Source organism: Artemia franciscana, chromosome 20, assembly GCF_032884065.1.
Source record: "Artemia franciscana chromosome 20, ASM3288406v1, whole genome shotgun sequence".
Classification (NCBI taxonomy): Eukaryota; Metazoa; Arthropoda; class Branchiopoda; order Anostraca; family Artemiidae; genus Artemia; species Artemia franciscana.
Genome location: NC_088882.1, coordinates 36,289,345 through 36,313,531, shown reverse-complemented (window position 1 = coordinate 36,313,531; position 24,187 = coordinate 36,289,345). Strand labels below are relative to the sequence as shown.

Sequence of the window (24,187 nt, the reverse complement as noted above, 5' to 3'; positions counted from 1 at the left end):
TCGAAAACAAAAAAATTATACCAACCCGAACCGCTTGCAATTAAATTTCTAATTGAAAGAGAAGCCAAAAAAGGGGCGAAAATCACCAAAATCAAAGAATTACCTAAATAAAAGAATAGTACAGAATATCTAATAACAGAAAATAACAGAATATTAAATAAAATAGCACCTAAATAACAGCCAAAGAATGTAAAAGCAGATTTATCCTTCAACAGCCTATTTACACCTTCTATACCTATCTATACATTAACCTTTTACCAGGGCCGTATGCAATATTTTTTTTTTTGGGGGGGGGGTGTTTTACAGAAGGATTTTTTGGGGAGGGATTACACAAAAAGAACTCAAAAACGCATAAGAAATTTTTATATCCTTTTTTTACGTTTTTACAAGTCAGACAAACATTTGGGGGAGGGGGTTTCAAACCCCTACCCCCCCCCTATCTTGATACGGCATTGCCTTTTACTTTCAAATTTTATTTACCTTCCGTAGCGTTAACTAGCAAAAAAGTAAACAGAGTTTAATTATTAATTCCGTAGCTAGCAACATTAAAACGACAAAGTAAGATTTCAAAATTATTTTAATAATTTATTATTGAATACAAATTAATAATTAAATTAAATACTTAAATTTAATCAATTAATAATTCAATAATAATTTAATTTAGTAATTTAGAAACTAGATTATAGCCTCAGCCAAATCAAATCCATTTTAGTCACAACGTGTCATATTGATGTCTTAACGTGTTAATTTAATTTAAAAAAAAATAATAAATATTACATAAATAATATCCCAAGGTGGGTAAAACAAAATTCAGTTATGTCAAAACCTAAATGAGCCAAATCTACCGAATTAAATTACCAATTACTAGTTAGATTTACGAAATTAAATAAGCTAAAATTACCTAAAGCCCAAACAGCCTGTTCACAGACATTGGGGTGCGGAGATTTGAGGAGTTCAATGAATACAGGAACCGCTCCAGATTCAACAACTGCTTGTGTTTGAGCTGACGTACCACTGGCTATGTTCGTTAGAGCCCAAGCTGCCTCAAATTGGAGGTTGGGGCTAAAAAAAATTGTTAAAAAAATTCAAATTATAATTCACAATTTTTATTGCAAATCCCAAATAGTATGGGTAATTTTCAAGGGTAGGAACTGGCGTTAGTATCGACAAAAAAACAACTCAGCGCCATCAAGCGTTTGGCAAAATACGGCATTTTTCAGTGTAATAATAAAAAATAATTAATCTAATTTCTGTATTTAGTAAAATTATTGTAGCAGTAAGTGTCCAGTCTCAGTTCCCGAGAGAAAAACGATTACAAAGCTTGAAAAAAATGCCAGGTGACACCAAACGCTTGATGGCGTTGATTGTTTTCTGTCGACACAAGAGCCAGCTTCCACTCTTATAAATTACCTATTCTCAATGAAAAATCCTTTCATATTAAAATTTACTATTATAATATATTTTTATATATATAAATATAGAAAGGCCACACACGTCCTGGTACGTAATCATAATGGTACGTAACTGGTACGTAGCCATTACTGAATAGCTAAAATTAAGACGTTTGATTCAGAAGGTCATAACTAAATATAACTGAATTAAAAGATTTAAAACAACAAATTCAAAACCAATTAAATATAAAAGAATATCAAAATATATACAATATCACAATATATATTAAAATCAATCTAGAGCGTAGAATTTAATGAAACGTAATTTAGATGTTCAGTACGGACGAATAAAGTTTTTTCGTGATGTGAAGCTCAATAAGAAAAACAGGGGCTTCTCCCTCAGGGGATTGTGACTCGAAGTAAATTAAACGAAAAAAACAATTTTGTTCACCTGAAAGCAAGGAGCAACATTAAAACTTAAAACGAACAGAAATTACTCTTCATATGTCGGAAGCTTCCACATCCTCAACTCTTGCCAAGTAAAACCAACAAATAAGCAGTTTCAATAACAGATACTATAACTCCCGTGCCAAGTCAGGTAATTAAATCCGGATACACCTCCACTATATATTATTGCAACCCCTCTTTCCCCCCATTTAAAATCGCAGTAAAGCCTACATGAGTATCAATCTGTTTGAAGGCTGTATAAATGAATTTATAAATAATAATTAATAATGATAATGAATAATTAATAATAATTAATAACAATATTAATAATTAATAATTAATAATAATAATTAAATAACAATTAATAATAATTAAGAACAGATAATAATTAATAAATAATAAAAACATTTATAATAATAAATTTATAAATAAATTTGCGCATTTACTATCAAAACAAAAAGGATGGAGCAACGTCTGTAAACTCTAAGAGTCTCTGATTCAAATCTGCCTGCCATAAGACCTTCACCCTCGTGGAGAGGTTTAACCATGAGGTAAATTTGATTCCATACCTCCTGTAGCGGATCCTCTCTGATCACTGCCTAATCCTGGATACTCTAGACTCGTCTATACTCAAGAGAGAAACAACGATCGGGCTATCCTCATTCAAATTCAGATGGGAGTCTTGATTCATTTTAGCATGGACTGAATTTATCTCAGGACTAACAACTCCGGGGAAAAGGTTTGAATCAGGATTTTGATCTAAGCCTGTCGGTCGTAAAACCTTCTTTCTCGAGGAACGATGACCCTTGAGGTAGAGTTGAGTCCATACCTACTCCAGTGGATCCTCTTTGATTATTGGTAAATTCGAGATGTCTCAGATAAAGCTCGCCTAAATCCAACGGAGAAAAAACAGTCGTGCTACCTACGTGATTGTCCTTAGTTCTCAATATGAAGAACTGAAAATATCCAGTTTAAGCACCAAGGACAGATTTCGCCCCAGAGACCCATCTTAGTTATATTATGTCAAAAAACTGTGATTTTCGAATATTGTTTTTATGGTTGTTTCAAAATTATGAAGTTACTAAGGCAGCAGTATCATATTTTCGCCAGTGTTGCCAAGTCGTCCGAGGTACGGGTTGGTAATAAAAACCCAAGGGAAATGGAAACTTCATGTTAGGGTGTAAATAGAGAGTCTATGAGTAGATTAGGATGGTGGAGCAGCGTTCATAGCTGTGTTGGCCTCAGGCGACTTGGTGCTGCGGTGAGTGGTTGGTAGTAGTTAGTAGCATACTTTCTTGAGCTGTTTTTTGCTGCATACTTTTTACTTGTTTTCACGTATGTTTCGTTTCTTTTTTTATTTGGCACCCTCCCTCCCCCTACCAAAAACTCCATGTGGATATCATTTTTAATTAAAACTTTTTATTCAATTCTCAATTTTTTTCTAATTTGCAAGTACAAGTTTCCATTAACTAATTAAAGAAATCAGATTTCATTGTCACTGTCTTTGATACTTCTACTTTACTATTACTGTATTGGCCCAATTTTCCAAAATTTACAAAATTTTTCAAAAATTACTTATTGGCCCAATTTTCCAAAATATCCAGCACAAAATAGTAGAAAATAGCACTTTACTGTGGCACAATATTTAACGTTACTATTTTAATTCTTCTCTCAGGTGATTATGGGATTTCCAGTCACATCTTGTTAACCTCTTCCAGCTTCTCTAATACACTATTTGAGTTATTTACAGATCTTATTATAGATCTTTATTATAGATTATTATTATTATAGATCTTATTATAGATCTATCATAGATCTTTTAACATTTTATAGATCTTGCAGTTACTCTTTGGATACAAGGCACTAGATTATCAAATTAAAAATTCCAGTTCAGTGTTTGCTCCCAGGGTGTGGTCAGCCAGGCTTTTTTCTTGAAGGTAAGAGTTTGATGGATTTAAGGCAGTCTAAGAGTTCATTTTGAATATCTTTCAGAGAAGATATTTAATCAAACGCTAATTGAAACGTGAGTAAGCACTTTCAATTAGGCAATAATCAATAGCTTCATTTTTAATGTTGCACAACCTGCCACATGGGGAGGGGGAGGCTAGCGACTGTGAATAGAGGAATAGGTAAGTAAATGCTTGAAATTTTAGATCATTTGCACCTGAATGTGCAACCTGAACCTACATCTGAGCTGTGATATATTTTCAGATCAATTTTAAAAGAAAATGAAGAAAACTCAATTTTTTCAGCAGTGCTTGCTCCCAGGGTGTGGTCAGCCAGGCCTTTTTCTTGAAGGTAAGAGTTTGATGGATTTAAGGCAGTCTAAGAGTTCATTTTGAATATCTTTCAGAGAAGATATTTAATCAAATGCTAATTGAAACGTGAGTAAGCACTTTCAATTAGGCAATAATCAATAGCTTCATTTTTAATGTTGCACAACCTGCCACATGGGGAGGGGGAGGCTAGCGACTGTGAATAGAGGAATAGGTAAGTACATGCTTGAAATTTTAGATCATTTGCACCTGAATGTGCAACCTGAACCTACATCTGAGCTGTGATATATTTTCAGATCAATTTTAAAAGAAAATGAAGAAAACTCCATTTTTTCAGCAGTGCTTGCTCCCAGGGTGTGGTCAGCCAGGCTTTTTTCTTGAAGGTAAGAGTTTGATGGATTTAAGGCAGTCTAAGAGTTCATTTTGAATATCTTTCAGAGAAGATATTTAATCAAACGCTAATTGAAACGTGAGTAAGCACTTTCAATTAGGCAATAATCAAAAGCTTCATTTTTAATGTTGCACAACCTGCCACATGGGGAGGGGGAGGCTAGCGACTGTGAATAGAGGAATAGGTAAGTAAATGCTTGAAATTTTAGATCATTTGCACCTGAATGTGCAACCTGAACCTACATCTGAGCTGTGATATATTTTCAGATCAATTTTAAAAGAAAATGAAGAAAACTCCATTTTTTCAGCAGTGCTTGCTCCCAGGGTGTGGTCAGCCAGGCCTTTTTCTTGAAGGTAAGAGTTTGATGGATTTAAGGCAGTCTAAGAGTTCATTTTGAATATCTTTCAGAGAAGATATTTAATCAAACGCTAATTGAAACGTAAGTAAGCACTTTCAATTAGGCAATAATCAATAGCTTCATTTTTAATGTTGCGCAACCTGCCACATGGGGAGGAGGCAAGCGACTGTGAATAGAGGATTAGGTAAGTAAATGCTTGGAATTGTAGATCATTTGCACCTGAACGTGCAACCTGAACCTACATCTGAGCTGTGATATATTTTCAGATCAATTTTAAAAGAAAATGAAGAAAACTCCATTTTTTCAGCAGTGTCAGAGGAGGGGGGGGTATGCCTTCTAGATTTTTTGCCTGCCCCCACTCTGGATTTCGAAAATATCTTTTTGGTATTTTTACAAAAAAAAAGAAGGAAAAACCGACAGGCTGAATCTACGATCTGAAAATTCTTATGGGTCAGAACAAGTCAATCTTTTGAATTTCTTTTTTTTTGGAGGGGGGAAAGGAAAATATTTAGTAAAAAAAAGGGCCAAAAACTATTTAAACATATCCACTGACCATATTTCTGATATTAAATTCAACTGAAATTATACATAATAATGAAGTTTTTTTTTATCAACGGCAAGGTACAGAGAAGACAAATGCACACCTGATGAAGCTTTATTATTAGGCCTCTAAATGTAGATGGGAGCATTAACGATTCATGAAGGGTTTGTGAGAAGTTAGTATGATTTTTGAAATATATCTAACGGTAAGGAAATTAATTTAAAATAAAATTAATGATAATAACTGAAGCGTCATCTTATCAAAGCTTTGGTCTTTTTGAAATCAGTTGAAGCCAGCATCTTGATGAGCAAATCAAGAAGCTCATCATGAGCAAAATATTTGACGATCAGGAAATTAATTCCAAAGAAAATTAATGATAACAACTGAAGCATCATCTTAAAACAGCTTTGGTCGAGTGATTCTGGCATCTTGATGAGCATATCAAGAAGCACCATAGCCCGAGCAAAATATCTTATGATCAGGAAATTTTCCCTTTGAGTAAAAGCTGATGAACCATTTTCGTTATGCAGGAACTTGGTATTAGTTGTTTTTTCTAGCCCAAATTTGAGACGAATTATAACATTTTGTACTGCTTTAACTTTTTGCTACCGAGCTTTAGCACAAACACCATAAACAATGGGACTATAATCAGTGGCTGTTCTGGCCTCTCTTGCGCCTGGCGCAAAATCATGATTACCACCCCTTCCCCTGTCTCCCACAAAATTTCAGGCCAAATTTTCAAATTTTCAGTTATTAACAAAATTACTTTCAGTTTAATAATCAATTACTAATTAATTGTTTAACTTTTTATTTAAATTATTTAATTATTATTATCATCTGATTATTTTTTAGTTTATTATTATTTTATCAATTAATTAATAATTTACAGTTATTTTCGCTTGTTAACTGCACCCTCTACTTTATTTTAATAAAAATAAAGTTTTAAATATTATAAAAAGATTATAAACGTTAGATTGTTTATTTCAAATTTTGCACCCCTAAAATTTTTGTGCCCGGGGAAGATTACCCATCTGTCCCTCCCCTAAGACCATCTCCGACCATAATCTACTTGAAGCTTATTCTGCACTTATAAAACTGTAGCAGTCTTTTCATTATAGTCCCGCAGATTGGGGGTAATCTTTGTATTATTCTCATTTTCCTGCATGATTTTTTTATTGTTTTTTGAATGTGGAATTGATAGCTAAGATTTGGTAAAATATTAGACCAAGAGAATTTATGTGAAGAAGAGCACAAGACATTTAAATTTCTATTCAAATGATACCTCTTCAAATATTCTACGACCGAATGTTAGACCTGGAGGAAAACAAGACACTTACATTCTACCCACGAGAAAAATATGAATTTTCTTTTTGTTCCTGATGGAAACCATCATTAAACGGTTTTTTAAAATTTTGAAAATAAATTTCTATTTTAATATGGTTTCATTTTTGAGGGGTTTCAGGCTCTCTCCAAAATTGTCAGAAATTTCTTCGTGTAATTCCTAATTACTGTTCAGTTGCACCTGGATCAAAATTACTGTTTTCAAATAGTGTTTACTGGAAAATATTTCTCACTAGACAGTCTCTTTAAAATCCCAATTTCCTTATTTTGACAACTATGGTCCATGGTTTGCTCTTTCCTAGGTTACAGCTATTACCGAAATCATTTCTTATATACTTTAGCAAATTCTGTATAGCTTGTGTAGCAACTTTTAACAAATTAAAAAATCGACAGACACTTATTTATTGGGTTGAGTTCATTTTCACCGCTTAAAAGTTCACTTTTTGACTTCATTTTTTTCGGCATTTAGACTTTTCTTTTCTTATGACTCGGAGTTTCATAAAAAAAATTACACATAAAGAATAAATAAAATAAATCTGTAATAAAAACAGACGTATATAAATCCGTACTTATCAACTATTTGGAGACAATTCACCAGAACAGGTAATATTCCACTTTGTATTAAGGCATCAATTGGTGGATTTTTATCAGATGATAGGAGTTTCCGGGCCCTTTGGACAGCTTGTAGCTGAGTCTCTGGGTCACCACTGGAGGCACTGATTACAACCTGCTGTAAAGTCTCAAATGACAGACCTTCTTCATCTGAAACTCAACAAATGGATAATTTTTTCCTAATAATATTAAACAGGAAACAATAAAAAGACATTACCCTATGAAATTTTAACTTGGATATAAAATGATAAAAAATATTTAAACAGATAAAAACAAGCCTATACACGATTAATTAATTGAAAATAGAGGGTCACCACGTCACTCGTCTTATATCTGTCCCCCCTCTCACCAACTCAGTTGAATATATAAATTAAGTTTTCAATTTTTTGCTCAAAATAACAGACAATACGAGCAGAATACAGTCTCTTCAGAATTCATTCTTAATGTTTATTCTAGATATATTCCTTCACGTTAAGGGAGTTCAAGGGTTAAATCACTCACCTCAAACTGATCCAAAGAGCCTGTCATGGAACATAGAAAAATTTTAACCAAAAGGTATACTTTTTGAGGCTTCATCTCCCCTTCTTCCCGAAAAGATCCCCTCCCCCTTTAAAACCTTGGGTGTAACTATGCAATACCATACATAAATGACTGAACTTCAGATTAATAATTTGAAACTAAAATCGTTCATTTTTACCAACAGTATATGCATTTAAAGACGCAATGCGCAATCACTGTTTGATTCCTTCAAGTTCGTAATATCATCATACCCAAACCAAATGGGTATATACCATACCAGTTTTTCAAAATGAAATAGAAAGTCAATGAAGCCCTCTTACTTATTTACTGAACTTGTTAATTCTTTAAATTTATAGAGCAGAAATGAAACCTTGGCTTTTAGGACGCTTGAGGGGTTGAGGTAATTCATGTATGTTTTAACTTCGTCATTAATATTCAAATGAACTTATGTTTGTTTTAAGCGTACAATATTTACTATAATTTTGTATGGGTTTTACTTATTTATTCATAGAATTTTATTTATTAATTCATAGAAGTTTATCTGGTGAAAGTGAAGAGCGACATTAATGAACAAAAATTATTCTGTGAGGGGAGCTGCTTCCTCCTCAATACCCCTCTCTTCACGCTAAAGTTGTTTAGTCCTATTAGATCAAAATTCCGTCTTTTTGAGTTTCGGTTACTATTGGGCCAAGTCACTCCTTGCTTTCATTTTGTTACCACAAACTCCTTGAAACTTTTCTTTGAAGAGTTAATTTTTGAGATTTTTCTTTAGATTAATTTCTGTCTGTTATTAAGTTGACATAGCTTTATTATATATTAGTCGTAGGAATATTAGTCAACCTTTTTTTAGGATTTTCCCGGTAAAGAGTTAAATGTTCTATTGCAACTGAAATTTAAGGCAAATTTAAACATTTATTTGACATTTTCCACTGTCTAGCTTTTTTGTAATACTGTTTTAATACTATTTTTGCAGAAATTTTAGGGTGGTTGGGGAGGGATATTTTCAACCAAAGGATTTAAAATATATACATTATTTCTGTCTTCAATCAGACTGAAGCCGTCCTGACGCCATGACGGAAGTCATTTTAATATTCAATTGGCATTTGCCACCATTTAGCTTTTTTGTAATACTGTTTTGATACCAACTTTACAAAAATTTTGAGGTTGTTCGGGAGTTTTGTTTTTAACCAAACGATTTAAAGTCTGTACATTACTTGTGTCTTCAATTGGGTGGAAGCCGTCCTAGTCTCAGGCTGTCAGAAACATTGAATACAAATGTAACTTATTCCATAATTTAATTGAAGGAATCTGTTCATATTCAGCTATGTTATATCTCAAGTTGTTTTAATAGGTCTTCTGGAATAAAATTTATGTTTACTGCTTTCAATAAAATTTAGTTTGTTTTTTACAAAATCGATTCTTTCTCTTTTTGCCTTTTTTCTACTGTATGAAGTTTTAAGTCAGTAAAAAGAGCGAAAATCGCTTGAGTCGCTTGATTTTGACAAGTAATTCCTCTGTTTCTCTGTAATTCAATGGGAATCTCTTGATTAAAAATATTAAAACTGTCCCAAAGCCTGCCATACTATAAGACTTTTAGAGGGTCGCTTATGGTGGTGTCCCAAACACTCTCCCAAACGAAAGATAAAAACTGTCCCAAAGCCTTTTTAAAAATACTATGTCCCAAAACACTATCCCAAACAGAAGTTAAAAACTGTACCAAAGTCTGTCCCACAACACTATGTCCTGAAACACTATGAGTTTTAGAGGGTTGCTTATGGTGGTGTCTCAAAACAAAAACAAAGTTTTTGGACAAAACTGTCTCAAAACACTATAAATTTTAGAGGATTGCTTACGGTGGATAAGCCTCATGAGATTTATTCCCTTTGGAATAAATAAAACAATTTTTTTAAGAAAAAACCTCTACAAGGATTCATTATTGGTTAAACAAAAAAAAAATTCAACAGGATTACATATTTCAGTCCTAACGGAATTAACAACACAGATACACTAGTCATATCTTGACAGCACTTTGATGGCGACATATTTAGAAAAAAATTGAATTTACTGACAACACAAAAGTTCCATAACGACACTTTCAAGGCAAGGTTCCGAAAGGTGTCCAGGAGTTAGAGATAAGTGAAGCCATGTTCTTTCTTTTATTATAACTTTCTTATCTTATTTTTATTATCTTTCTTTTATTAATATACACAAACACACACATACACACACACACACACACACACACACACACACACACACACACACATATATATATATATATATATATATATATATATATATATATATATATATATATATATATATATATATATATATATATATATATATATATATATATATATATATATATATATATATACTGTAATGACATTAAAGTGTACAATGAGGTTTGTACCAAGGATGACACGTTTTGGAACTTTGCCTTGAAAGAATTGTTATGGAACTTTTGTATTGTCAGTAAATTCAAATTTTGAATTTACTTGAAATCAAATTTTAATATTAATTCAAATTTAATTCAAAAGATCCTACAAAAAAGTTAGAATATAAACTGACAACTACAAAAAATATAACAGCGAAAAAAAAGACAAACAGGTTTTTAGTACAATGACTTCTCTATAGACTATAAATTACATTACAGGTTTTACTAGGTTCATAACTAGTTGGAAAGATTTTCCCAAAATTGTGGTTCTCATCCTTTTACTCGCTATACTAATGAAAAATAAAACCTATACAAAAGAACAGAACGCTTAAAAACTACTAACTAGAGCTTTAGGAAACGTTTGGGCTGAAATTTTCTAAGGTGCCATCATGGGTACTACTACTTGCATTGAAGTATACTATTACTAACAACCCACTTCAGCACCAAGCCGCCCGATGCCAACACAGCTACGCACGCTCCTTCGCCATCCCAATCTATTTAAAGCCTCCCTCTTTCCGACCTCCCAAGAAATTCCGATTTTCCTTAAATCCTTCCTTATGGCCTCCTCCCAGCCAATTACTCCCTCCGTCCACTCCATTATTAAGCTTCTTCATTTAACTCGATTTTTGATGATTTTTGAAGGTAAATATGAAAAATATTTAGTTAATGTAGACTATTTGCCACCCATGATTAGTGCAACTTGTCTTGGTCTTCCCAAAGTAGTTTCTTTCCATCATTTGAGGTTCACCCTTTTGGTCCCCCTTCTCCCTTCCCTTATTGTGATGAAACAGAATAAAATATCAACAGAAGAGCAAAAACATATATAAAGATACTAAACAACAGTTTGTGCTGTGATGTGCGCTATGAGCAGCAAGAATTATATCGAGACGGTTCCTTTTTGAAGGAAAAATAGATATTTGACCTGATCAAATGTACTTCCAATATTAAATTATTGGGTTCTATTCTTTTTCCTGTTTTTTTTTGTAATTCTCTAAATGAAAAAAAGTTGTCATTTTGATTTATATCCCACCATAAGTGCTGAGTCTGCATTATTGATTATATCCATCAAGGATTTTTTTAGAGTGACCTACATAATTGAGAAACTTTAGAAGCTGCAATCTCTTTAAGTAAGCCATGTAGAGGCTTCGCCGGTTTTCTTTCAAGGCCCATTTCATCTGAGTAGAGGAGTCGCTTAAGAATTAGACAAGTGTCTAAATGTTGTTTTATTTTCATTTAATACTTTTATTACCATCGCCTACTGTTGCTAATAAATTATCAAAAACTCCTCCTCTTCTAACAATACCAAAAACACTGGTTTGTATATCTTATATCTACCCTTATATTCTATTACTCTTATATTCAGAAATAATGAACTTACTATTTATTAAAAAATTGTAAAACATAATTGCAAAGTTGAAATTTGTCAAAATTATTGGGTGCGAGCATTATAGGTGTGACGGATTTATATTTAAGTTATGACGGGTTTTCAAATATTTAAATAAATAACAAATGATTAGGTGATTTGCGTTTAATGTGTTGCGGGGAATTATTTTTTGTTTATTTTTTTTGGTATATTTATGTTGATGCTGTAGGCTTGTATTTACTTTGGCTTGATTTATTTTTATTTTGTCAGTGCCAAAGTATGTAACATTGTCTGTGCTAGTTTTTATTTTCGTAGTGTATGTAACATTGTCAGCGCTAAACTATACTGGTTTGTCATATTTATTTATGATATTGTTACAAATAAAAAATTATCTATCTATCTATCCCTCCAAAAAATACAATTGTCAGTTCAGCTTATGTGCCTTATTGTGATGAAATGGAATATAACTGCAACACAAGAGCAAAAATACATAAAACATATAAAAACATATGAAACATCATGCAAAAGCAAACCATATATAAAGAAAGTAAGCAATCAATAGAGCTTAATAGCTTCTTAAAATGGGATTTCCAAAGTATTTCCAAGAATTTCCCATTGCTGTAGATCCCATACATTTATAAGCCATAAAAGATCAATAATATCATAATAAAAACAAAATATTACAAATAGATATTAATGATTGTAATAATAAAACTTTTAAAAGTCATTTGAATCATTGAAATGCATAAGCAAATCCTGCAAAAATGTTCAATTTTTTAGTTTTAGTCCTTATTTTTTGAAAACAATCAAGAGAACATAAACAGTTAACAATGGCCTTTAAGATTAGGTTGCATCAATAGATTTGACCTTTTAAAAGATGAAACCTGTTGGCTTGGTATTACTTTTGCTTTGCAGTTGGGGTTTTTTGATTAGAGCATGTAAAGCGTGTGATGAATCACCAGCAGTGGAGCAATGGGGAGGAGACTTTCTATCCTTCCTGAGACCCAAGAAGCATGAGAAAATGAATTTAATAGAATGGAATAATTACCTGCAGTTTCTGCTATTGGAATATTTCTTTTCTTTAATAAAATTTCTTCTTTCTTAGCTTTTCTTAATTCCACTGTCTCCTCATTTCGCCTTCTTCGCATTTCCTAAAAGATATATATATATATATATATATATATATATATATATATATATATATATATATATATATATATATATATATATATATATATATATATATATATATATATATAAGACACAAAATATCATAATAGCAGTTGCTTGAGAGTCCATTGTAAAAAAAAAAATTAAGAAAATGCAAACAAAATGTGCTTTTTGGTCATATACTAGCTAAAGACATTCTAAGACCTCTACACAGCTCTCTACCACTACAGAGCACCCTCTACACAACTGGATCAGAAACTCTACAGCAAGATCCTAAGCATGTGCCAAAAACTTCAATTTTGTCCTGGATGAACTGATTTATATGCGTTTCTAAGTTTTCGAAGACCCTCTATAAGCTTTCCTTGACTGCCCACCAAGCACAGCATAAGTATACATACAAACAGTAGCAAAAACTCCTATCCTCTTTATTAAAGATTTTTGAAACATATCAGTCTAGACCTCTCTTCATGACTCCGCCTCTTTGCGCATGCACAATGTCAAATGTTTATCGCATTACGGGGTTATGCTATGAACTGACTGAATGCCCAGAAGCAGCACAAACCGTTGCCGTGATACGCTGGGAACTTTCTAGTCAATGCGCTATGATATGTGTCATTTTTTAACAAACTTTTTGCTACTGTTCATATATAGGCTACTTATACTGTGCCTAGCAGGTAACTGTGGAGGGATATATTGTCTAACACTTCCTCCCCTCAAATGTAAAAAGCGACACAAAAATCTATATTTCTGGATATTCAACAGATAAAAGACCTAAAAATGACTTTTCGACAGTCCTTCCTTGCAATAAAATATCAAAATTGTAGCCTTTTTTTCTACAGTAGCCAAGCCGCTTATACTAGTTCCTCAGGATTGTAGGATCTATCTCAGACTTGACCAAAATATTGACTAATAAAGTTAAGCTGCTTATAATATAATTAAAATTACTTATACTTACAATATAGTTACTCATTTATTTTTCCCAATATATCCTGCTAGAATAAGGTGTAGGAATGGGATGAGGAATCATGGGGGAATGAGACTATGAATCTCAATTTTTTTGCCCATGAGAGTGTTCAAGAATGTTCAAAATATATCCAACTGTTTCCTATAAATTCAATAATATTCAAATTAATTACAACTGCTTAGTAGGTATTTTTGAAAGTCTAAAACCTAATGCATAATTGGCGCTTTACTGACAATTAGATGTGTCTTGAACAGCCTTTGATAATACAAAAAAAAATCAAACTGATTATTTAATATATAATGATATTAATTGTTCAAAGATCATCAGTTCAAGATTTTATTTCACTGTAATTTTTATTTTCATTTTCAATTCTGTAATAACTAGAAAAGAAAATATTTGTAATATAATTCTTTTTCAATGAAGTAGGCTTTAGACTTTAAAGTTAGGGAAGGGGGCAGTATCCAAATTTCTATTTGCAGGGAAACTATATTTTTCTTGAATAGTCTTGGAAAGAACTAATAAAAGTAGACTAAATATTTGATATATAATGATATGAATTGCTGAAAGCTCTTCAGTTCAAACTTTAATTTTCTTGCAATTTTTACGTTTATTTTCAATGTTGTAATAAGTACAAAATAAAAATGTTTGTAATATCAGTCGTTTTCAGTAAAGCACCAATTCTGCAGTAGGTTTTAGACTTTTAAGTGAGAGAAGGAGGCAAAACCCAAACTCTTGTTTGTAGTGATTTTTGTTTGTTTCAAGCTTGATTTTCACGTTCAATTTAAGTTTCAGCCGTTTTAAGGTTTATTTATCATTTATATTAGTACCTATTGTATGTTTGTTTGTTATGATTGCTTATTTAATTTGTTTGTTTTGGATTTCATTTATACTTCAAAAGCAAAATATATATTTTTTTTTCATTTTAAGCTTGATTTGCATATTCAATTTAAGCTTTCCTTGTTTTAAGATTTATTTATTCGTTTATATTAGTACCTATTGTATGTTTGTTTGTTATGATTGCTTATTTAATTTGTTTGTTTTGGATTTCATTTATACTTCAAAAGCAAAATATATATATTTTTTTCATTTTAAGCTTGATTTGCATATTCAATTTAAGCTTTCCTTGTTTTAAGATTTATTTATTCGTTTATATTACTACCTATTGTATGTTTGTTTGTTACGATTGCTTATTTAATTTGTTTGTTTTGGATTTCATTTATACTTCAAAAGCAAAATATATATATTTTTTTCATTTTAAGCTTGATTTGCATATTCAATTTAAGCTTTCCTTGTTTTAAGATTTATTTATTCGTTTATATTAGTACCTATTGTATGTTTGTTTGTTATGATTGCTTATTTAATTTGTTTGTTTTGGATTTCATTTATACTTCAAAAGCAAAATATATATATTTTTTTCATTTTAAGCTTGATTTGCATATTCAATTTAAGCTTTCCTTGTTTTAAGATTTATTTATTCGTTTATATTAGTACCTATTGTATGTTTGTTTGTTTTGGATTTCATTTATACTTCAAAAGCAAAATATATATATTTTTTTCATTTTAAGCTTGATTTGCATATTCAATTTAAGCTTTCCTTGTTTTAAGATTTATTTATTCGTTTATATTAGCAACTGTTGTACTTTTTTTTTTGCAATGAATGCTTATTTCATTTCTGTTTGTTTTGGGTTTCATTTATTCTATAATTAGTAATTTCTGGTCGTCTTGAGCTTGAGTTATTGTAGGTTTCTATTTTTCTGATCTTGAGTTTCATATGGCCTTTATTTTCCTTCAAAAATCCTCAGTTTTGGAAAAAGTTTTTTTTTAATTATTTCTTTTGTTCTTTTTTTTTTTATTGCCAAGGCTTCAAATTTTCTCGAAATTCTCTATTTCAAAATAATTTTTTATTCCAAAATAAATAAACAACTTTGGCAAGAACTAATAAAATTAAAATGAATACTTGACCTATAATGATATTAATTGTTGAAAGCTCACCAGCTCAAGATTTAGTTTCAGACAAGCCAAATTTAAAGCTTTGACGCTTTTAGGCCAAGCATTTTTGCTGCTCTGTTTTTGCAAGATTTTTGGGGAGATCTCAAAAACTTCGGGAATAGTGGAAGCCGCAGGGCCTAGTGTAAATCCTGGTCTGGTTTCATTGCAATTTTCATTTTATTTTCAATGCTGTAATAAGCACAAACAAAAATATTTGTAATATAATTCGTTTTAGTAAAAGGTCAAATATTCAGTAGGCCTTATGCTTTCACTGTTAGGAAAACGGGAAGGAGCCAAACTCTTGTTTGTAGAGAAGAATATAAGTTTTTTGAACAGTTTTGAAGAGAGCTAATAAAATTAAACTGAATTCCCATGACTTTTGGAATAGAATATAGTTAATAAGTTTACTGGGGTAGGGGCATGGAGGGAGGGCCAAGGGTTAGCTCCCTTAAATTTTGGAATATGATATTGTTAGTAAGTTTCTTGAATGATGGTGGGGGTTAGGCTTATCTGATCTTTGAACTATTCTGAAAATCCTCCCATAAAAACCTTATATGCCACCTGGCTCTGGGGGGTTGTATTGACTCTGGAAGTTTTGTTATCTGTCCTTTTGACTTATCTTAACAAAAAAGCTTGATTGGATGGATTTTGGTCAAGAGGGCAGGAGGACCAGTTGCCCTCTGGTCCCTTTTGACTCTTAAAAAGAGAACTAGAACTTTCAGTTTCCAATAGAATGAGCCTTCTCTGAAGTTTATATTACCATTCCTTCCATAAAAACCTTGTATGCCCCAGGGGTATGATTTACAACACTTTCCAAAGACATGGGTACAACACTTGGCTGTGTAAACCCCAGAGTTTTTATTAAAAAATCTTTGGTCTATTTAGGATGAAATAAGTATCTCAAAAATGTAATTGCACCCATTTGGGAAAAAGAAGGTTGGTAGGGGGGAGGGGGCTAGTTGTCATCAGATCACTTTTGAATCTCAAAAGGCAACTAGTACTTTCAAAACTCTGAAGTTTTGTCATCTGATTGTTGCACTATTTCAAACAAAATTGCCATCTAAAAATTTTGACTGAATACATTTGGGGTAAAAAGGGCCTGGGGGGGGCAGTTGCCCTCTGATTACTTTTGACTCATAAAAAGGACACTATAAATTCCGATTTATAATCAAGTAAGCCCCCTTCAAAGTTTATACAAGCAGCCCTTCCATAAAACCTTATATGCACCCAGGGCACAATTTACAACACTTGTCCCCAGGTTCTGAGGGGGGCTGTGTTATCCCTGGATTTTTCTATGTATAACTTTTGGTCTATCTTGAACACAATGACTATATAAAAGAATTTGCCTAGAACCATTTAGGGAAAAGAGGGTTGAGAGGGGAGGGGGCTAGCTGCCATCAGATCACTTTTGACTCTTAAAAAATGAATTAGAACAGTCAATTTCTAATCATTTGAGTCCCCTCCAAAGTTATATGACCATCTCTTCCATAAAAGCCTTATATGCCCCTTGGGCATAAGATACAACCCTTCCCCAGGCTTGGGGGGGGGTATGTTAACCCCAAACAAACTGACTATATAAATATTTTCATCAGATGCATTTGGAGAAAAGAGGGTTGTGTGTGTATGTGTGTATATATGTGAGGGGGGGGGGGGTGGTAGATGCCCTCCAATCACATTTGATTCATAAAAAGCTAACTAGAACTTTCAATTTTCAATCAAACAAGCCCCTTCTGATGTCTATACAAGCATCCCTTCCATAAGAACCATATATGCTCCCTGGAATAATTTATAACACCTGCCTCCAGGCCCTGGGGCTGTGTTGACCCCTGAGTTTCAGCAGTCTCTGAAGAAACAGATCTTTGACTCATTGTTGATGACAGATTGAATTTCAATACCATTGCCAAGACTGTATCATTTGCCTTTCAATCCCTTGCCATTACCAAAAGGACAATCTCAAGCTGGCATCCAAGAGTGTTTATGAAATTGTATAAGGAAGTGGTTTGAGACTGGAACATCTTTGGTATCCTTTTTTTTAAGACAAAGAAGTCCAGAAAAAAGTACAATGCAGAGCAACGAAGATGATCAGTGGATTGCAGCAAATACTTATGAAGAACAACAGCATCATCTTAAGCCCCCTATACTTACATATAGAAGAGAACAAAGAGACATGATTCTTGCCCATAAAATATATCTATAAATACCCTCCCAGCTCTATTTGTCCACCCCCCACATCGCCTGACTAGGAAACATTAAAATAAACTTCCAAAGCAATGTTGTTCCACTAGGGTTACCAACCTATGGAACCAGCTTTCAGAAGACATTGTACCTGCTGAAATCAAATCAACCATTCAAGTGCAAAATTGAATCCTCAACTAGGAGGGTGGGGGAGGGGTATCCACAACTAAGAAAAGGCAAGAAAATAATTCCCAAAAATGTCATCAAGCAGAAAACAAGGGAAAATAACAACGACAGGTAAATAACAATATGGATAAATGGCAATAACAAGGACAAGTGTCACCATGGAGCATAACTAGGATTAAAATACTTGTTGAGTCTTAAACCATATCAAGCCTTTTTTTCTAAATTCACTAAGCTAATTTTAAAATAGTTAAAACCTTATAAATTAGGATTCATTAGAGGTGTGAGACCTTTTTTTAAGAACCCATTTTAGCAGAAGGTCTGTTTTACAAGGTTTCACTTTATAACTTTCACTTAGATTTTGCCAAAGCATTTGACAAAAGGGTAAATTTGGGGCAGTTTGTATTAATGACCTACAAATAAGGTGAACAAACCACTTGATGCCTTTCTTTATGTTCTGAATATAATAATTTCCTCTATTTGCAATCTAAATTTTAACTCCTTCATGTATCCTCAAAAATGATAACTTTTACTCTTATTTTTGATACTGCTGTGAGCATCAATTGTATAAACTGATTTACCTGTAAACTGAATCAACTGTGACGAAATTGCGAACCAGAAAACATATGGGAAAAATACAATTTGGGCTATATATTTGCATTGAGGGGGATTAGGAATAAAGTACAATGGAGCTGTAGTTGAAATGCTTTCACTACAATTATTCTGAAGATATGGAAGTAAGAATTGGTGTTTTTTTAATCCTTTATATAGCCAATTATCAGAGAAAAAATATATCATCTATGAGATGATATTCTAAGTAAAATAGTAATTAAATTTGGTAAAATTTTAGGTGAGCTACTTCTTGCTATCTTGGAAAGGGATTAGGTTAGGAATACAAAACTTTCAGTAATGAATCCAGGGCCAAAAATATATTCCAGGAAGGTGTTGTCAAGTTAGTAGTTAACCCTCTTCTGACTTCTAAGTCTTACAAATTTGCCAAGGCTACTTGGCACATCTATACCTATAGGAACTTAGACAAAACAAACATTATACCTTAATTTTCCATTTTTTTTCTCTGGTTTTAGTTTTGAAAATGTAATTACTGCTATTTGAGTAGAATTTTAAACTGTATCATCTTTTTCTAAATTTAGTAAATGTATTTGTAGGTTTTTATAACCTCAAAAACTGGGACTGAGCAAAGTTGTGAGGCTGAAAATATTAGAATAGCATCTTCAGAACTAAATCAGAGAAAATCAAAATTAAGGTAAAAGATTATTTTGTCAAAATTCTAATAGGTTATAGACATGTCAAATAAGCAAATTCCCAAGACTTACAAATCAGAAGAGGATTAACTGAGAAGCTGGAGCAATACCTTCCTAAAGTATGTTTTTGGCCCTGGATTCATTACTAAAAGTTTTGGTAAATTTTTTGCAGTTAATATAATTGACTTATCAATAAAGTGAACATACCACATGCCTTTTTTATGTTCTATATGAATATAGTAATTGCTTCTACTGCAAATTCAGATTTAAGCACTTTTTGACCAAACCTAACCTTATTATAAATAATTTTGGCACTGAGAAAATGTAGTATTATTTTATTAAAAATGACCCAAGAAAACAACACTGAGAAAATGTAGTATTATTTTGTCAAAAATTATTAATAACTCAAGCTTAAATTGAAAATTTGTCATTTTTAAGAGCTCAAAAAATGCTTAGATTTGAATTTTCAGTAGAAGTGATTATTATATTTATAAAGAACGAAAATAGACATCATGTGGTTTGTTCATTTCATTTATAAGTCAATTATAAGAACTGCAAAAATTTTACCAAAGTTTCATTTTCAAAACCTTACCCCTTTCAAAGATAGAAAAATTAGCTTGTTTTATCACAAATATTTAAACCTTTCAAAATATATCCTATGCTTAAATGAAGTACAAGAAAACTGTTTTCAGTTTCACAGATTTGCTCAATAGGTCTTCCAATTTATGAGGTTTTAAAGATTTGCAAATACCTTTCCTACATTAAAAAAAAAATCATGGATTAATTATGCTACTGGAAATGGATTCATTACTGAAAGTTTCATTTTCATAACTAACCCATTTCAAGATAGCAAAAAGTAGCTAAACTAAAATTTTGCCCCTTTATTGTCTGATCATTTCTACACTAGACCAATAGCAAATTAAAGCGAAAAAATTCGATCCTTACATCTTCATCCTTCCCTTTGTTTTTAAAAACTGTGATTCGATTTGAGGCCATTCTTTAGGCAGGCAAGTTCTTCTGCTTCTTTAATGATACCCGTGTTCTTTTACTTGCCCGATTACTTATCCGGCTAATCCGAGCGTTTTATGAGATGCACATGACGTCAGAGACTAGTCGGATTACCGACTAATCCGTGGGCTTGTCCGTGGGCGACTTGTCCGTCGGCTTACACCTGCTTATCACATAAAAGAGAGTTGCGTTCGAATCGACTCGAAAAAGTCAACTTAAAAGTTGACTTTTTTCTCTGGTGCCGTTTTATTTAGTAAAAAGTTGACCTAGAAAGTCAACACAGAATTGCGAATCGAACGCTTCAATGGCAAAAAATTTAGAAATATGAAATCGTTTAGTCTAAAGAAAAGACAAGGAAATTGTTAATAGGCCTAGTGGAAATAATCTTAGCTTTTCAGTGACCTGTAAGTAATCTTATGCATATTCCTTAGGATTTAAAGGGTTTTTGGTGTTCTAGGCCTATCTTGCATAGGCTAAGCTTAATAAGGAATGAGAAGAAAATTTTTATGTTGTTAAAAACGTTGATTCTCAGGAAGGCAGCTGTCACATTGGTGAGTTATTCTAATATTACCAAATCTAACAGGCCTAGTTTCTAAACCAACCTATAATTTTTAGTTGAAAAAACTAAAAATTATAGGTTGGTTTGTAACTTTATATTAGCCTATAGGTAAACTAAAAATTATTGGCTTCTTTTCCCAGTAAAATAGGTGCAAACAGTATTACTGGCTTTCAAATAAAGTGAATATACCACTCCATGCCCTTTTTTATCCTCTTTACAAATATAATAATTGCTTCTACCACAAATTCAGATTTAAGCACTTTTTGACCTCTTAAAAATGACCTATATGTGGGGTTATTACAAATCTGTAATAGCTTAGAAACAAGTTTGGGCTATATATTTGTACATCAGGGGGTAGGGGTAAAGCATAGCATATATTAAATATGTAAACTAACCATTGGTGTATTTTTTTTATGTTTGTGCTGTTGCACTGGTGATTTCTCTTCTCATTAAAATTCAATGTGCACAAACACATAAAAAAATACAGCAAAGATTAGTTTACTTATTTAATATATGCTATGCTTTACCCCCACCCCCCCTGATGTGCAAATATATAGCCCAAATTTGTTTCTAATCTATTACAGATTTTTTATACCCCATATTTAGGTCATTTTTAAGAGGCCAAAAAATGTTTAAATTTGAATTTGCAGTAAAAGCAATTATTATATATGTAAACAGCATTAAAACAGGCATCAAGTGGTATATTCACTTTATATGAAAGCCAGTAATACTGTTTGCACCAATTTTACCCTTTTCCCTAGTTATATAGTCTGTATTCATTGAGATTGTTGTTTAACTGGATTTTTAACATAAAGTAGGGGCAAAATTTTACTTTGGCTACTTTTGACTATCTTTGAAAGAGGTTAGGTTAGGAAAATGAAACTTTCAGGGATGTGTCTGCAGGCTGAAGTATGTCCCAGGAAAGTATTTTGAAGTACCTACCTCCATTTCTTTTCCCTCTAAATGGTCCTGAAATTTTGGGTTATCAGTTTCTTTTTCTCTGGCTTTAGTTGTGAAAAGACAATTCCTGTTGATTTGCCATACTGTTGTTGCCATAACACTGGGTTTTCTAAATTTAGAAATAATCTTTTATGCCACCTCACTATAGGTTAAATATTTGGCAGATATTATTTATTCTCCATGAATTTTTTTTTATTGGATTTCATATGATGTCAGTTGCTTTCTGTTAAACATACATTTATTTTTAAAAATCAAGCTTCTTTTGAGAAAAAATTTGAATTATTTTTCTCTGAAAAATATCACTGAAATATAAAGTGATATAAAATATGAGAAATATGTGAGTGATATAAATATCACTGAAATTTTCTCTGAAATATCACTGAAAGGGGATAGGTTAGGAAAATGAAACTTTAAGGAATGGGTCTACAGGCTAAAGTATGTCCTGGGAAGGAATTTCAAAGTACATATCTCTACTCATTCTTGCTCTAGAGGGCCCTGACCCTTGATGACCTTCAAAAATAGGCTATCTGTGTTATAAAAGTGAAACCTTACAAAATAAATCTTCTGCTGAAATGAAGTACAACAAAGTTGTTCTCAGCTTAACAACTTTGCTCAATCCCAATTTATAGGTTTTAAAGATATGAAAAAACATTTCCTAAATTTTGAAAAAAAAAATGTTGATATGGCTCAGAATTCTACTCAAATAAAAGGAATTGAATTTTCAGAACTAAAGGCAGAGAAAAAGCAAATGGTACCTGAAAATTAAGGTAAAATATTGTTTTGTCAAAATTTCAATAGGTACAGACCTGTCATGGAGTCAAATTTTAGGGCTCTCTAGAGGGAGAAGAAGTGGAGGTGGGTACTTTAAAATACCTTCCCAGGATATACTTTGGCCTATAGACCCATCCCTGAAAGTTTCATTTTCCTAACCTAACTTCTTTCTGAGATAGCAAGAAGTAACTCAACTAGAATTTTACCTTTTATCTGTCTGGTAAAAAACATCCTTCAAATTTTAGATATGCTCTAATTATACAGGAGCAAAAAAAATGCTTTTTAAAATTGCCATTATGAGGTAAGATATTAGCTAAAATGCCTGTATAAAGCAAACTAGCCTACCTAGGGAGCCAAAACACTTGAATTTGCTTACTGCTTCTTCAACAGTGGCAAAAGGTCTGACAATGAGTAAAGTATGGAATTTAAGTCAGAAACGCCTTTTATGCTTTTTCTATTCTCACCAAAATAAAACACAAATCCCATGTTGACTTGCACAAAAACCTCAAGATAAGTTGTAGTAATTGGTCCTTTAGCCTGATGTAGCTGCTATTTGCTGGTATGAGTGCATAGTTTATAATGGGAGCTTAAAATTGTCTTGGCAAGCTGCATGGTTGAGTATACAACCCTCTAGGCTATACTCTCTTTCTTTATGTGCATATTATTGTTTAAAAATGATCAAGCTTCACATTAATCTCCTTTCATGATCAATAGTTGAAATTTGCTAGGGAAGTATTTATTCCACTAAAAACTCACCACCTATTTTTGAACTTCAATTATACAGCCCTGTTTTTTTTTACCCCCCTTAAGCCTGTATCCAGTTTCTGATAGCCATTTAAATTTCATTTTGTCTGTTGCTCATTTCTTGTCAATATTACTGAGGGGTCACAGATAAGCACTAGAGTCCTCATTGATAAATAATATGTGCTTGTATATATATAGCTTGTTGCTACTTATTTTTCTCTGGGAATACAATGTTTGATGTGGCATAAACCAAAGAAATGACCTGTAGGCCTAGAGAAAAGTATGTTAAGAAAACCGATTTTTATAATTGCACAATAATTATAGCTTACATAATTTTACATGCAGTCCTGCTCTACTTTACCCCCAACCCTCCTAATATAGAAATATATAGCTGAAGTTACATGTTACCTGTTGATTCTGCCAATCTATCCCTCAACCTTTAACTCCCTGTTAATTGAAGCAATTGCAACAAAGCAAGAATGGCAGGAAAGGTAACAGGTGACAGAATACATTGGAACTACATAATTTTGGCTATATATTTGCACATTAGGCAGGTTGGAGGTAAATTATAGTATAGAGATGCATGCTTTTCCCTTTGGTATGTAGGCTAAGTAGAAGATCACTTGTACCTGATGCTGTCCCTGTTGTTTTTAGTTGGATTGGAAACATCCAAAGAAAGTTTCCTTTGAAAAGGAAAGGTGAGATTGCCCAAAAGTGAGATTG

The 24,187-nt window shown here is 32.3% G+C and overlaps 1 protein-coding gene across 2 annotated transcripts in view; it reads right to left on the bottom strand.

Moving 5' to 3' along the window:
* LOC136040198 (importin subunit alpha-4-like) overlaps positions 1-20,496 on the bottom strand; it is a 59,724-nt gene extending 39,228 nt beyond the window's left edge. The window contains exons 1-4 of one of the 2 annotated variants that reach the window (XM_065724348.1): positions 20,368-20,496; positions 12,728-12,830; positions 7,315-7,513; positions 902-1,062 (exon numbers count right to left, since the gene is read on the bottom strand). In XM_065724348.1, the coding sequence (XP_065580420.1) occupies positions 902-1,062; positions 7,315-7,513; positions 12,728-12,830; positions 20,368-20,418 (514 nt within the window). In that variant the 5' untranslated portion in view covers positions 20,419-20,496. The remainder of the gene's footprint in view (positions 1-901; positions 1,063-7,314; positions 7,514-12,727; positions 12,831-20,367) is intronic. The other variant, XM_065724349.1, reaches the window with a different exon arrangement.
* Between the last annotated feature and the right edge of the window lie 3,691 nt (positions 20,497-24,187).